Below are 17,432 nucleotides of genomic sequence, written 5' to 3'. Positions count from 1 at the left end.
AGCGGGAAAGACAACTAGAAGAATACACTGAAAAATTATATATTTTAACTGCAAATAACTATTTTGCTTTTTCAGAAGTTTAAAAATGTTCATACTGTGTAAGAACGCAGATTTTATTCATGCTGGGAGAAATTTCCTATTATTGTATTGTATAACCTGATCAGTTCATAAACCTTTGCCAAAGCTGTGGTATCAAGCTGTCATAGTAATGGTTTGTCTATGGTTCATTGTCATATCTCTTCAGGAAGCTGAGAAACACATTTTCATGAAATCTATGTGGATACTTCTGCCTAAAGTGAATGCCTTAGCCAAGCTATAGAAGATGTAAATGCCAATCTAGGTACTAGTGACAGTGTAAAATATCAAGAAACATTTTTCTGGGCTGGCACTGCTGGCTGCAAACAAGCAACATACAAAGGGGGATGTCTCCCATATTTCAGTAATATGTGAACTCAGGCAGAAGTATTGGAAGAAAAGAGTCATTTTTACCAATATCTTAAGATGGGACCAATAAACATAACTATAGGCTTAATACAGACTGAGACCAGGAATCCAATAAACAAGCAACCAACAAATCCAAAGGATTAATATTGGATATTAATCTTGCCACAACATACAGCAATGTCAGGTTATGTGCAGCAGTGCTCAAAATTCAGATGATGACTTTGGGCTTTTGCTTGGAAATCAACATTATAAACTAGATTTGGGTGCACCTAGCTTGCCATATCAGCGCATTTTAAAACCTAATAGTCTCTCATATACAGTACAGAGAACTGTATATGTTCCATTATAGCCTTGCATAGCTCTCATGCTATAATCTTGTGTATTTGCTGAGCATTTCGTGGTGAAGATGTGTTGCAAAGTAGACAACTAGGGTTGTTGCAGATCTGGTTTCCATGTTAACATCACCAACTAATGCATCAGCAGATTTCATTTTCAACTCTATAATTGTTAGGATAGAGAACACACTAGTTAATATGACTTCTCATCAATGCAGCAGTAGTGCTGATTTCTACACTAAAACTGATTATTCAAAACTAATTTGCTGCTTGTTGAGAAATACACAGTTCCATATAGTGTTTCTTATTCAAGCAGTGAATGGCATATTAAAGAACGGGCTCAGATGTAAGAATTAGATGTTCAGATTGCCTTGGTGCCATCATCATTAGTAAGTCTTTACATAATGGCAGCCATTGTTACTATAAAAGATCTAGCGTTCAACATTTCTATATTTTGTAACTTTTTCTGTTTCCCCATGTATTCAAATACTTGGGAGTTTTGAAATTATTATAGTATTTGTTCTTAAAATAAATTGCAGTATTTTTTGCTAATTTGACACATTTTAAAATTCTAAATAATTGTACTACTACAGTATAAGAATGGGAAGTCAGTGACCAACTGCAGTACAAAATGAACTGGCAGGCAATGACACGTAATGTCATTGTTAAAAAAATGTCATTTTTTTAACATAAAAAAATCCTAAAAATTGTACTAACTGTCTTTACTTTGGCTGTAAACCGCCCTGAGTACTTTGGGAGAAGGGTGGTATAGAAATTGAAACAATAAATAAATAAATAATGTGGAACCATGCTCTGATGTACAGGAATAATCTGAATATATTGCCTTTTTTTAGATCTTTGTTTCTGTCCAAGTACTGAAAAAGAATGTTTTTTTTTATTTAGAATTGAACATGACCAAGGGAGTCTTTACCTTTTATGTTCATTTAATGTTTTGAACATCTAAAGAGTAAAGCTGTGTATAAAATATAAATCTTTATAAAATATAAATCCTTGATGAACATATCTTTTCTTTTATGTACACTGAGAGCATATGCACCAAGACAAATTCCTTGTGTGTCCAATCACACTTGGCTAATAAAATTCTATTCTATTCTATTCTAAATAGTAATAAAAGAGAAAAAATATGCTGGCTTTCAAAATTTCATGTGATTGCCCTTAAAAATCAAGCACTCGAAGCTGGCATGGAGCTGATAAAAAAACCTTGTTCCCGAATTTGGGAGGGAGATTTAATGCTGCAAAGTATAAAATAAAATAATGGATTGTAAAACTAATAAAGAATAATAAGAATAAATAAAGTGACCTTTTTGCCCCTCCCAATAGCACAAATCATGAATACTTCAGGCAAATTGAAAAATACTTACTGAGATGGTGTATATTTGTGTGTGTATGTGTGTGTGTGAAGTCTTAATATAAGATTTAAAAAATACTAAATTCAGTATATGTGATGTATCAGAAAGCCTTCAATCAAACAATAAAATTCATTAATTAGACATGACAATCAAACATTAGAAAGAAGTGATCCAAGATAATATTCCATAAAGGGCAAATGTATTATATTATCTTTTCCAGTTGAGTTTTTATCTTTCTTAATATTTGCAAGTGTATTCAAGGACTTCCAGAATATGCTTCCTATTATTTAGTTTCGAGAAAGCTAAGTCTTGCACATAAAAGGGGAAAAAACAGTTGGGATAAAAGGAAAACATGATTTCCTGAACTAGTGCTAATATTCTCCTTATTAAAAAACTAATAATGAAGCAGAAAATTCTGAGGAACAATTTAGGTCTGCTTCAGATTGATTACTTTGAAATGGGCGTAATTAGAAATTAATAAGAAATTAGATAAGTGGAAGTGGTTAATTGGTACACCTCTGTTAGAATAATTGCTTTTGGTGTTTTGATTAAAAAATCTAGATGCAAATTTAACTTTAATTTTTTTTTACATTAATGAAGTAAAGCATTTTGATAATTAAAAGAAGGAAATTTTCTTAGAGCCTGTACATATTTATAAACTTAAAATTTAAGTTTTTAATTTAATTTAATTTAATTTAATTCAGCCAGTCTAAATCATCGTAGTTTATTTAATTCAGCTTGTTTTAAAATATCCTACTATGGTATGTGTTTCTTTCAGATTTCTGATCTGTCAAAACTTGCATTGCCTTGGACATCTGGAGGGAATCTTGTTGCCCAGCCGATAACCCTTTTGGATGTTTGTTATGGCAAAATAGAAAATTTAAATCTTAGATACGTGGTAAGGCTTTAATAATATGAAAGTCATTATTTTTAGTTGCTTCCTAGTTTTTGCATTATGTAAATGTCATTTGATTCTGTTCAACCCAATAAAATGTTGGAAAGAAACAGTGTGAAGAGGCTTAGGACTCTATCCATCTGTCAGTCTATCAGCAGAATAACTGGAAATAGCAGAGATTTGGGAGAGCAGAAGTTGACAAAAGAAGGACCAGTGTTGAAATAAGCTGGATCGTCCAGGAAGCTGTGGAGAAAAAGATTTTATAATTTTTTTAAAACAGTGCCACATATCAAAGAAAAAGTTGAGCGAGCAAGCGAGCCAGTCAGTCAGTCTCTGTCTATCCTATCCTATCCTATCCTATCCTATCCTATCCTATCCTATCCTATCCTATCCTATCCTATCCTATCCTATCCTATCCTATCCTATCCTATCCTATCCATCCATCCATCCCTCATCTGTCTATCTAATATAGTTGCCCTTCTCACAAACGTATCATTCTGGTCAGCCTAAAACAAATCTAAACAATATTAGTGGAATGCTGCTAACTACTCCATTCATCTTCCCTCCTGGTCATGTGACCTCAAGTGGAGCATATGTAGTTCACTGCACCAATACACACAGATGCAACATGAGGATAGAGAAGCATCTGCAAATATGCAGATGCAATGTATATGCAGCAACCTGATTAGATTTATTTACACATAAACCGAGGGAACCTGTTTGTATCTTTCCACATGAGAACTTCATGTATGTATACACACAAACATGCACATAGATATACACATACGCTTGGCCTTAGAACCTATAGTCATACAGAGACAACAACATATACATATACCCTAAGGAGAGTGAATACATCAGACAATTTTTTGTTACATTTTAAAGAAATACAGTATGTGCATACAAATGGCCACCAATGGTAAAGAGCCTGGAATGAAGTCCAGAAGCTATGCATGTATATATCCTTACCCATTTATTATTTATTGTATATTCAAATATTTATGCCAATTAGTATTAATAACAAACAGTTTTACTTTTGAGTTGTAGATGCCTGGATCCTTGATTCATTAAAATTGAATGAAAAGGGTTTTTTTAAACATCAAAGCATTATAGTATAATGGCAAATTATGTACCTGATAGAATTATTTGGATTAGATCTCCCAAGAAAAGACATAAATGACATTAATAAGCAGTCATATAAACCGTATGTAATTAAAACAAAATGAAAGAGCACTTTCTTTAAAAGACACTGGATTATGCATTGATGCCAACACATTTGTTCCGCATGTGGTGCCTGAATATTCTAGCATATGCATTGTAGGATAGGTATTTTGTTCATAGTGTATTTCTTTCACCTAGCTCAAGAGTCCATAGTATCATGAAGAATTAATTTGTGCTCTGGCTTAGTATAGAGAAAATGTTAATGCAGCTGGAGTTTTGAGCTGAATTACAACTCTGTAGCAGTAGTTTACGGATCAAATTTAAATGTATTGAGTCCCGGTGCCAGGGATAGTCATTTGTGATTAAGACAAGCAATGATGCATTGCTTTCCAAACTCTCAGTTTTTGTTCATTATCCACAAAATGCCAGTTCTTGATTTTGGAGTGGTAAGTGTGGAAAACAAAAGCAGTCCTTGATATGCTGACATGTAAAAAGAAGAAAAGTGCATTTCAACCTCAGTAAGGTATCGAAGGTGTCACTTTAAGAACCTGGACTGAAGCAAATTGGCAATGACAGCTCCTGATTTCTACTGATCTCACTTGAAAAACATTGAGAAAGGTGTCTCTGCAAAGAAGCTTCCTTGTTGAATTATTCATGAAACGAACTTCATCATATGGAGCACCTGCTGAGAAGAGCTTGCATTGCATATTAACATACGTGCATCAAGCTTTCTTGTTAAGCCCTACTTCCACGGTGCCATTTGCTGTGACAGTCATAATACTCCATGTTAGGGGCAATGACAAATAGAAAGCTTACATTGGCGAACATTTCACATTTTTAATTAGCTTTGGAAAAAGGTCACCTTGTAGAAATATGAACAGAGTGACATTCATTCTTTTAGTACATGTTTGTAATTCTAAATTTTTTTTTCACCTCGTAATCTACTCTTAAAATTTATGGAGCTTTCATACTAACTAAAGCAACCTATATAATAATGCTTTTATTTAGCATTACAATCAATTAATTTAAATGAGATTTTCTATTAAAATGTATCCAAAACGAGGGGATTATTCATTTATCTCCCACTTTTTAATTTTGTTACTAGGATACATAGCTATAATTTATAGTTGCTTTTGTTATTAACAAGTAATTCAGCCTGCCTTCCAATATATGGGGAATCTTATGTGGTTTTAAACGTTATGTGTAATTAAGTAGTATAGGCGGTGTGCCTGAAGTCTATTGTTCTTTTTCTTTACGAAGCAAAATCATTAACTGTTTGAAAAATAGAATTAAATATACCATATTTATATTTATAAATAAATATGGTATATTTAATTCTCCTGTGCGCTACTTGGAGAGTCCAAGCAATGGGTGATAACCTTGTCTGATTGGCCAGAGACTGAGTTGTAATTTGTTTAGTCATGCCTCTTCCTTTCTGTTTAGCTCCAGGTTGTTAACTCAGTCGGCCTAGAGAGACTTCTGTTATTTGCGCTCCATTGCTTGGACTTCTTTCAGCAGAGTTTTGGAGAAAGTAAATATTAGAAAACCTTCGTAGCTGCTTTACAAGCAGTTTTGGCATCACGCCCAGCCACACACTCATCAGCTGAACCGCAGGGATCAGCGGCATTGAAATTCCCTTTTGGGAGGCCTGCAGAGAGTGTGGAGCCGTCGGCTTCTTGTTCGCTCTGGAGGTAGTTTCTTTGAGTTGTGGCGCTGGATTAGTGCGTGGAGAGCTGTGGTGTTGGTTCTGTGCTCTTGGGATTGGGCACGGATCCGTGGTGTTGGATTCCAGCTTCCCTGGGCTAGCTATGGTAATCAGCACTGAGAAGCCTTTGTGTAGGCTTTGCGCCATTTTGGATGCCCCCCCCACCGCAGCCTTACTTTATTTCCGCTTTCAAGCCCTGTGTCTGCTTGGCATGGCTACAGCCCTCAACTGCCCTCCATACGGATGTTTTTAATCACCAGGGAGGTAATTACAAAACAACTGGCAGCAATTATCCAAGGTTTTCAAACAAATTTTTTTCTGCTGAAATATAACCACCTCGTGAATTTCAAAATGGCGTCTCGCAGTTGCTCTCCTTCTCGCACCTCTGCCTCTTCCTTCCTCAGACATCAAGCCTCGGAGGCTCCAGTTACAAAAAAAGGGAAATCAAGGTCTAAGGGACCCTCCACTAGATCCCAGCCCTCTGTACAAGCCTCCACTTCATCTGTATCTGATAAGGATGTCTTGAGGCAACAATGTGCCTTAGAAAAACAATTTGACAAGGCCCAAAAAAGGGCGGAGGCTGGCAAGGAATCTTCTATCCTTGCCTGCAGCAGGGAAGCAACTGATTCTTTAGACAACGACATTTTGATCCAGGAGCCCCAGCCAGACCAGTTTGGCTGGTCTCCTTCTGATTCTACTGCCAGGCAGGAGCTTCAGGCCACGAGCATGGATCCCCCTTTGGGGGTAACCAACCCAGAGCCAGGGCCCTCTCATCACCATAGGGTTTCTCATGCTTCTGCTACTTTCACTCCTACCGTGACCGGGCTCCGCCTGGAGGAAGGCTAAGATACTGCACTGTCACAAGACCTGTGTGATATGATTGCCCAAACTATCACAAAGGGCATTGGTGCTACCCTTATCCAAAGGGGTTTCTTGGCCTCGGTGCCAGCAGCAATCCGAATCTTAAGGGCCATTCCACCAATGAGTCATTCTGACAGGGAGTACATTCTAGACCCTCACTCTCCTTCACCTTTGCAACATAGTGACATGTCGCTTATGGGCAAAGCAGAGGATGTGACAGGTTATAATCTTTCCGAGGATGAAAGGGTCATCCCTGACCAGCGCGCTGCCACAGGTCTGTTCCATCATGACCTATTTAAAACCTTATTGTATAAGGAAAAATCGACAGCCAGTATGGAGGCGCTTATTGGGCAACCTGAGGAATCTTCGGACCCTCAAGATCCCACGGCTCTTCTTTTTACCGAGCCAGTCACAGAGCAAGAGGCTGTTCCATTGTCCAAGCTCTTTGTTGACATCATACAACAACAGGGGAATCAGGCCGGATCCATCTCTGCCCCTAGTGGTATGGTTAGGAAAATGTACATGGTGGAACAAGAACTTGAGGATCTCCTCAAACTTCTAACCGTTGATGTTTCAATGGCCAGTGTTCTGTCCCCCTACCGCAGTCCAAGAGGCACGAGAAATGACTCAATTAGCCGGCAATTGAGTCCACGGCAGCTATCAGTTCTGGCAGCAACCCAGCGAGCGTCTGCCAAGGTTTTTCTGTTATCTTTCTTGATGCTGGCATGTAAACCAGGAAGTCAGGAATAAACAGCACTTCAGTTCAAGTTCTTTCTAGGCATGCCCCACCCCTGCTTCTGTTGTTCCCGCCTCTCTTGTCTACGAAACCTGGGATCTAACCAGGACTGATTGTCCTCAGCTGGGTCTGGAAGCATTTCCTGGGTGGTGGGAGATACAGGAGACAGAGGCCTCGTCACCTCTTCCACCTGCCCTGCCTCTGGCTCCTGGAACTGAGCCAGGAAAGCCAGCCCTGTAGAAGGGAGCCCTGACAGCCCTTCCCCCTCACTCTCTGAGTCACTCTCTGGCAGGGGGCCAGGCCCAGGGTGGGGGGACTGGAGCCATAACAGCCAGCTTGGCTACATCTAACATCCTTCCTTCTGATTCAGCCAAAGATCTGAAAACTGAGAGTTTGCCACTTGTGAGACCCACCAAGCAGCTGCCTGGGCCATTCGTTCTACCACAGTGGTGTCCTTTTTCTCTAGGACATCCCTAATCTGGCTTCGTCAAATGCAGTCCCATGCATCTCCTGATGACACCCGCTTGCATCAGGATATAAATAAGCTGTTTGCTGCTGCAGAATATTCCACAGATGCAATGCTCAATTCGGCTAAATTTGCTTCACGAGCCTTAGTGTCCAATGTCACATCCAGACACCTCTTAAGGTTGAGGCACTGGCAGGCTGACATGAAAACATAATGGCGACTAGCCATTCAAGGGAGGGTCTCTCTTCGGGGAAACCCTAGACCTTGTCTTAGTAGAGGACAAAGATAAGAGGAAGTGTCGTGTCCCACTCCTCCTCTGACGGCTGGGTCTGTAAAGTCTGTCTCAAGCGTGGCTACGAAGCCTCTGCAGCTTTGCCAAAGTCCTGTCAGAGTTCTCAGGGCAGGCAGGAATCCAAGGTGTGACTTCAGCAATCAGATTAGACTTTGCCTGACTCAAGGAATGCCAGAAAGCAGATCCTTTATTTTTTTAATTTGCATTTATATCCCGCCCTTCTCCAAAGATTCAGGGCGGCTTACACTATGTCAAGCAATAGTCTTCATCCATTTGTATATTATATACAAAGTCAACTTATTGCCCCCAACAATCTGGGTCCTCATTTTACCTACTTTATAAAGGATGGAAGGCTGAGTCAACCTTGGGCCTAGTGGGGCTTGAACCTGCAGTAATTGCAAGCAGCTGCTGTTAATAACAGACTGTCTTACCAGTCTGAGCCACACAGGCACCTATATATAGGCCATGGGGTGTGGCTCCATGACTCAGCACTTATCCAGGCCTGCCCCTCCCTTCCTTTTGCTGACGTTGCCTCTCCATTCTCCGGAAGCGGGGATCTGTCTACCCTCCAGCTGCTGGCAATTCTAGCTCGTGACTGGCTTCATGCTCATCATGCTCATACGCTGTGGGAGGGGGGGGAGATTTATTTGCTCAGTCTGTCCGGGCATGGTGCCAGGGCTGGAGGCATGCCAGGCCATTCGTCTTGCTCAGTCTGTCCGGGCATGGTGCCAGGACTGGGGGCTGGAGGCATGCCAGGCCATTCGTCTTCATTATCAGTCTCTGGCTGAGATAGCAGGAGATGGGAGGGCCTGGCTGCGGAGAGAGGGGTGGGCGAGGCACAATAGGAAGATTGTTCCCCACACCTACAGGCAAGCAGACAGACGAATCGGCAGTCCTTTTGAGCATCTGACATGGGATTTCAGAGCCCAGTTTACCAAAGATTTTTTCTACCAACCGTGGACAGGCCACAGGACAGACACCCCTTTTGGGATCGCTTCAGACAGCCACAGACCAGACGTCCCTTGCAGGGAGCTGGCTACTGACCTTACTGTCGGACCAAGTGACTGTCCCAACAAGAGCCCCATAGGCAGTCGCCTTGGCAGGTTTGCAAACTGCTGGCAAAACACAACCACCGACACCTGGGCATTGCAGACAATAACTCTCGTCCTTACCCTAGAGTTCAGTTCCGAACCCCCTTGATGGTTTATCCAATGCTCAGTGTCATGGGATGCCACCAAGTGGTCTCTGATGGAAGCCGAAATCCAGCACCTGCTGGCCATTCAGGTCATAAAACTGGTACTTCTTCATCATCAGGGATTCGGCTTCTATTCAATACTCTTTCTAGTGCAAAAGAAATTGGGTGGAAGCAGAGCCATCCTAGATCTGAAGAAGCTGAATGCACACATCAAGTACAAACACTTCAAAATGCAATCCCTGTACACCATTCTGGGTGGCATCAGACAGGGAAATCTCTTGACATCAATAGATCTATGAGAGGCTTATCTGCACGTGCCCATCAGACCATCTCATAGGAGATTCCTCCGGTTTTCCTATGCGGGACTACATTTGTATTCAGAGCACTGCCCTTCAGTTATTGTCCGCCCCCAAAGTATTCACAAAGCTTCTGGACGTGGTGGCTGCTCACTTGCAGACAAAACCCATATATTTGCTATGTTATCTGGATGACATTTTGGTTCTGTCATCCCCTCAGGAGGAGAGTCTAGAACTCCATATCATACTTCAAACCCTCCAAGATCACAGGTTTACCGTGAATTGAGAAAAGAGTCATATGACCCCGTCCACCACCCTGGTCCATCTGGGAGCAAGGATCAACATTCAGACCAGCCTCGTCTTCCTCTTCCAGAAGCATCGCTCCAGCGTCCACACCATCATAAGGCAAGTCAGAACCTTCAGAAGGGTATATTTGATGCTTCTTTCCCAATTGTTAGGCAAAATGATTTCCTGCTTACAAGGTTGCACTCCCAACCTCTTCAATGGTTCCTTTACCAAGTCAAGGGGTGGGTTTTAGCAACTCCCCCAACGGATCAGATCAAGCTAATCAGATCCTTAGAGTGGTGGACATCAGCAGCCATGGAGCAGGGGTGTTCCTTCAGAGAACATCCCTGCCTAACCCTGACCACAGATGTCAGCCTCTTTGGATGGGATGGGACCACAGATGTCAGCCTCTTTGGATGGGACCACAGATGTCAGCCTCTTTGGATCTAAAATCTTGTGTGACTCAGGATCGATGGTCCCCAAATGACCTCCTCAAAGACATCAGCTGGCTCGAACTTTGCCATTTCCAAGATCAACTGTCAGGGCACCACATGCTGTTACTGATGGACAATGTCACAGTCAAGGCGCATGTGAACCGTCGAGGGTACCCACTCCAGGGCACTGATGCGTGAGACTGCAGCAATAAGTCTGTGGGTAGAGAAACACTTGTTCTTTCTGCGGGCAGAACATATCTCCAGGATCTCCAACATCCAAGTGGATTGATTGAGCAGAACGACCATCAATCAGGTAGAATGGAAACTTCATCCAGATCTGTTTCTCCAGCTGTCAACCAAATTTGGCCCACCCCAAGTAGACCTCTTTGCCAGCCCAGCAAATGCACAATGTCCACGGTTCTACATCAGATTCAGATCCCCAGGAGCTGAAGGGACGGACGCCCTCCATTGTCCATGGCCCCAGGGCCATTGTACGCATTCCCCCCGACACCTCTACTACCAAGGATCATCAGGAAGATCCTGGAGGAAGGCGCAGAGGTTCTCCTCGTAGCTTCTCACTGGACCAGATGGATCTGTTTCGCGGACCTATTGACCCTATCAATATCACCTCCCTGGAGGATCCCTCCAGACAGGATCTCCCTCAGCCAGGGGGCTGTACTACATCCGGAACCTCAGTGGTTTCAGCTGGCCTTCTGGTACTTGAGAGGGAGATCCTAAGAAAGGACCGATTCTTTAGAAAGTAATCTCTACCATCCTTGCTTCTCAATGTCTGTCGACAACCCGCATATACAACGCCATGTGGAATTCTTTTTGCTGCTGGTGCACTAGAAGGGTGATAGCCCCAACATCGGCCACTGTTCCACAGGTATTGGACTTCCTGCAGGAAGGGTTAGAGACAGGATTAGCGGTTAATATTCTCCGTAGCCAGGTAGCCGCTTTGGCAGCCATTTTCTCCTGTGAGAGAGCTTCAACCCTCTCTCAACACCTGAGGGTTTGCAGCTTTCTAAAAGGGACTTCTAATCTGTGACCTCCACCTGTTCACAGATATCCTTCTTGGGACCTGTCCCTCATCTTACAGGCACTCATGTCCTCTCTGTTCAAATCATTGAGTTCTGCCAGTCTGAGCCTTCTGACCCTTAAGGTCACCTTTCTCATCACTATTTATTTATTTATTTATTTATTTATTTATTTATTTATTTATTTATTTATTTATTTATTTATTTATTTAATTTGTATACCGCCCTTCTCCCGAAGGACTCAGGGCGGTTCACAGCCAATAAAAACCAAAATACAGATTAAAAAACAGTATAAAAAACTAATTCGATATATGGCCTAAAAATTTTAAATACGAATTAAAAACCCCATTTAAAAACCCCAATTAAAACCCCGATTTAAAACTACGTTTAAGCTAGTCCTGCACGTCGAAACAACAATGTCTTCAGCTCGCGGCGGAAGGTCCGGAAGTCGGGGAGTTGACGAAGCCCCGGAGGCAGCTCGTTCCAGAGGGCAGGAGCCCCCACAGAGAAGGCCCTCCCCCTGGAGGTCGCCAGCCGACATTGTTTGACTGACGGTATCCGAAGGAGGCCCTCTCTGTGAGAGTGCACTGGTCGGTGTGAGGCTACTGGTGGAAGTAGGCGGTCCCGTAGAATCACTTCTGCTTGTAGAATCTCAGAACTGGCAGCTCTCTCAGTACAGAAGGATTTGTGTATCCTGACAGAGCATCCTGACAGTGCATCCTGACAGAGTCATCCTCCGCCTGGACCCGATATTCATTCCAAAAATCAACTCCTGGTTCCACTGGGCCCATGAGGTCATCTTACTGTATCTTTGTCCAAATCCCAAACATCACAGGGAACACCGGAGGTACACCTTAGAAGTACTCAGAGGCATGTGCATATACATTGCCAGGATGGCAACGTTCCGGAAGACAGAGGTGTTATTCATCTCTTTTCAGCCCCGGTCTCTGGGCACAAAGGTGACTCCATCCACCGTTGGTCACTGGCTCAAGGCCTGTATTTCTTTGACTTACAGTCATCAGGCTCAACCTATTCCGGGCTGCATTATGGCCCATTCTACAAGAAGTGCCACCACAATGGTGGCTTGGGCCACTCAAGCTTCTATACTAGAGATTTGCAGGGCAGCCACTTGGGCATTACCTTCACTCTTCATCAGAAACTACAAACTCAACTACAAACTCAGCTTCAGCAGAGGCGGCTTTTGGGAGAAGAATCTTGCAGCAGGTTCTTCCAGTTGACAGGACCCTGGAGGTTTCTACTCCCCACCCTAGGGATGCTTAGCTTGGGCATATCCCATTGCTTGGACTCTCTAAACAGCACACAGGAGAAGGAATATTGCACTTACCTGAACGTTCATTCTATGTGCGCTGCGTGAGACTCCAACCTCTCCCTAATTTTCTAACGGGGGTCCAGGGTTTGGAAAAGTATGTTTTTTATCATTACAGTTTACGTCTTCTCCAGATCCAGACCATCATTAACAAACTGGAGCTAGCAGGAAGGAGGAGGCATGACTAAACAAATTACCACTCAGTCTCTGGCCAATCAGACAAGGTTATCACCCATTGCTTGGGCTCTCACACAGCACACATAGAACGAACATTCAGGTAAGTACAATGTTCCTTCTACTTTCAAACAGTGAATGAGTTTGCTTTGTAAAGAAAAGGAACAATAGATACTTATACCATACCACAGAATTAAATATATCATATGGTATATGATAAATATGGTATATTTAATCTCCTGCCTTACTTCTTTCAAATGAAATCACTGATCAGCAAAGGACTGTCTCTAATCATATCAGGTGATATGAATTGAAACAAATTGCACAGAATTAATAATATTTCTACTTTCTCAAATACATATTCTGTAAGTCCTGGCCTTTTACATTAATTATGATATTCCTTGTTAAAATTGAGGGCTATGAGAAAAAAGTGAACTGAAGCAACTAAATGAGCACATGCATGCAAAGGCTGTCCATGGCAATAACTAGGCAGTTGTTTCAGCTTTGCAAAAATGTGGCTGCTTTAATAATTTGGAAAGAGGTGTTTTGTATACGTACTCTGCATGTTGTGATATAGTGTTTTTGAAAGCATAATGACAGTTATTTTGGCTAAGTTTCTGTTTTGTTGATTACTAATAAAAGTGCTTCCATTGATCACTAGGGAAGAGGGTGAATTTTCTTTTTTAAAATATCTATATATCATTTTTAAGGGACATGGTGGCTCAGTGGCTAAGATGCTGAGATGGTTGATCGAAAGGTAGGCAGTTAAGCGGTTTGAATCCCTAGTGTTGCGTAATGGGGTGAGCTCCTGTTACTTGTCCCATCGTCTGCCAACCTAGCAGTTCGAAAGCATGTAAAAATGCTTGGTGGGAAGGTAACAGCGTTCTCTGCACCTTTGGCATTTAGTCATGCCGGCCACATGACCACGGAGACATCTTTGGACAGTGCTGGCTCTTCGGCTTTGAAACGGAGATGAGCACTGCCATCTAGAGTTGGGAACCACTAGCACATATGTGCGAGGGGAACCTTTACCTTTACCTTTTTATATCATTTTTATGTATGTTCAGAAAGCATAATACAGGTATTTTAGAAAAGGGAACTTGTTTTTGAACTCACCTATTACACTGCCTAATTATTGAATATATTTTAAGGCAAATATTATTTATTTTATGTTAGCATACAGTTCCCTGGCTTGGTGTAACATATTAGCAAATTTATGCTGGCACCTTTCTGAGTGTGAGTATAAAAACTTGTTTAATTTCTATAATGAAGGGCATAAAGAAAATTAGTTGGATAATGTGAAATGTGTTAGAACTTTTTCTGACATTTAGTAGTAAGAACAATGTATTTGGCAAATAGGAAGGGCTCTTGATTGGGAAATCTTCTTGTGTTATAAACTGAGGTGTTTCCAGGGGTGAAATGCTCCTGGTTCGGACTGGATCGCCCAATCCGGTAGCAATGGCGGCAAGTGGTTCGGAGAACCGGTAGCAAAAATCCCTGCCCACCCACCCCCGTCCCAGCTGAGCCGTGCAATCATCAGAGGTGTTTTTTTTTACTTTTAAAAGCATTTTTTCTTTGGCGAAAAAATGCTTTTAAAAGTAAAAAAAAAGCCTCTGATGGTTGCACGGCTCAGGTGGGATTGTCAGAACCCTTTAAAAGCATTTTTTCTACAACCTCTTCGGCCGAAGCTTTTAAAAGGCTTCTCTGGCAATCCCAGCTGAATTGCCTGATCACCAGAACCTTTTAAAAGCATTTTTTTCCCAACCTCTTTTAAAAGTAAAAAAAAACAACTGGCCATGCCCACCCAGTCACATTACTCCCCCCACCAAGCCACGCCTACAGAACCGGTAGTAACAAATTTTACATTTCACCCCTGGGTGATCCTGTTTGTTGTCCATTGTTCTTATCTGTTGTCTGCTCAGACCAAAAAATCCCAATAATAAAATGAACTATTTTGAAATTATTTGAAAAGATTCTTTTAAGAATCAGGCAATGTGAATAATTTAAAATATAGTGCAAAAAAGGAATCTTTCTGTAGTTACAAAAATACATTTCAGGGAGCATTTTAATATTTATCCAATATTTACCTAATATTTATATTCTATCTATCCAATATCTGCAAAATACCAACATTTCAAATCTTTTTTTTTTATTTGAATTTATATCCTGCCCTTCTCCGAAGACTCAGAGCGGCTTACACTGTGCTAAGCAATAGTCTTCATCCATTTGTATATTATATACAAAGTCAACTTTTATTGCCCCCAACAATCTGGGTCCTCATTTTACCTACCTTATAAAGGGTGGAAGGCTGAGTCAACCTTGGCCTTGGTGGGACTTGAACTTTTAGTAATTGCAAGCAGCTGTGTTAATAACAGACAGTCTGCTGAGCCACCAGAGGCCCTGATAAAGAACATCCATTAGAAGAGGAAGTTATATTTGCTTATTTCCCACTTTCCTTGTAGTTCATTGTACTTTTACTATTTTCATGAAAGGCTGAGGAACCTTTTAGAACTAAATGAAAATACCTTTTGGATTAGAGGACAGAAGAAGAAAGACAAAAATAGCCTTCTCTCTATTTGTGCCAATGAGAATAGCCTTTCTCCAGACATAGTCTCTGTTGCTATTTCCTGTCTTCTGCACAAAGAAATGAATGACTTAGGTGTCTTTAACTAAAACTGAATTCAGTTTGCCCTCCCTATTATATATAGTAAATTATTTTCCGTTTTGAATATTAGAATGATCAATTGCCTCATTTTTAAATGTGCATGGACTAAGGTATGTGTTTGTGTGTGTGATTTAGTTTTCTTTTGGTAGCGAGTACCTTCTACTGTCCTTTCTGTAATTGTCTATATACAATATGCACATGTATTGATGGGTTTCCCCCCTCTATATTGAAATACACATGTTTTCCATTGGCAATTTTCTATATACAATGAACAATATCAGTTGTAGGCAGCATAATTATGATTAGCAGAGGGGAACATCAGTGATTAAAATGAATTTTTCAAAACTGCATAAAAATTAGAAAGCTCATTCACATTGTGGTGTTCAAGGAAGAAAAATGCATGGGCAGCACATTTTTCCCATTGTTTGTTATTTTAAATAGATACTTATTGTCTATATCTTCAGAATGGATGCTGGTCAATTTCTTTGTTTTTGGTTTAGCAGCATTTTCCTTACACTTCTGTGCCTTTGTCTCGAACTTCGCTAAAAACCTAATCTCTTTATGTTGATTACTTCAAATGAGCTCTTACAGTGTCTTTTTCATTTTCGCTTGATGAAAACATGCTGTTCAGTACATTGCAAGTAACAGCTGGCTAAAAGTTTAAACAGAAAAAGAACATAAGATTCTGTGGTAGGTAAAAGATAAACATTCTCATGTTTATACTTTTCTAATACTCTGTTTAGAAGTTTGCAATTTTTAATCTCTCCCTCCCTTTTACTACCCTTGCTTTAAGCTGTTCTTTTGGAAAACCAATCAGCCCTGTTTGGAGGGTGGCTTTGATCTCTGTTTTTTTATTTATTTTAAGAAGCTAGAAGTCTGGCAATTTATTGTGTTTTTGACTTTGTCAAGATCATGCCCTCTCAACACATGTTCTCCACAGATGGCCTGAAAAGGGAGAGGGGGGGGAAGGCACAGCAAAATGCCTGAAGTTTCCCGTTTCACCAAGTTCCCAAGATACATTTTTAAAAAATATATAAATGTCAGTGTGTTTGCTGTTGTGCTCGCAGGTGCTCAATGAGGCAAGTGGCCTTTCACCCAGAGTAATTAACTTGTTTTTATTTCCTCAGATGTTTATCATATTTGTCGTTTTTGTTTTGTTTTCGTAGAGTGCTCTTGAAGGAAAACTGAGCAAGTTGTGGAGGCACCTGCTTGCCATGAGGCAAAATCTGAGTTTCTTGCTTGCCCCGGGACAAGTGTCTTCTGAAACAGCTCATCAGATTCTACCAACTGTTGTTTATGCTCGGCTGATAAATCAAGTAGTTCAGTGTCATCAGGCTGTGGAGGAATGTTGCAGTGATTTGCTCACTTTGACACTTCTGGTACCTTCAGCTCCTTGGGTGAGTGGAAGATGTGGTATATTGAAAAGTGGCACTTTAAGTACTGCTCCAAATACTGCTGAAATACTCAAAATCTTTCGGAATCAGGCTTTAGTGATGTTATATTCTCCAGTGTTATTTGACCTGAGACAAAAGATGTCATTTTCTCAGAGACAGAGAGAAAATGTGACATAAATTACTTACTTGTATTGTCATTAGCTAAAATGCTATGTGTCATATGTACTTAGTATGATTTAATAATCATGATTTAGTAATGTTTGTGTAACATGACATCATTGCAAATTATGAGGCATGTAAAGTCATTTGCCACTCTTGGGATCCCTTGCCCCCCTTCATAGTCTGTTTCGTCTTCCTTTC

At 41.0% G+C, this 17,432-nt stretch overlaps 1 protein-coding gene across 3 annotated transcripts in view; it reads left to right on the top strand.

Moving 5' to 3' along the window:
* The window catches only part of LOC131193375 (uncharacterized), a 54,214-nt gene that overhangs the window by 15,818 nt on the left and 20,964 nt on the right, over positions 1-17,432 (top strand). For all 3 annotated transcript variants that reach the window (XM_058173468.1, XM_058173469.1, XM_058173467.1), the window contains exons 7-8: positions 2,928-3,047; positions 16,845-17,075. In XM_058173468.1, coding sequence (XP_058029451.1) covers positions 2,928-3,047; positions 16,845-17,075 — 351 coding nt within the window. The remainder of the gene's footprint in view (positions 1-2,927; positions 3,048-16,844; positions 17,076-17,432) is intronic.

The sequence above is a fragment of the Ahaetulla prasina genome, chromosome 2 (genome assembly GCF_028640845.1).
Source record: "Ahaetulla prasina isolate Xishuangbanna chromosome 2, ASM2864084v1, whole genome shotgun sequence".
NCBI lineage: Eukaryota > Metazoa > Chordata > Lepidosauria > Squamata > Colubridae > Ahaetulla > Ahaetulla prasina.
This window is presented reverse-complemented; position numbering and strand designations above follow the sequence as displayed.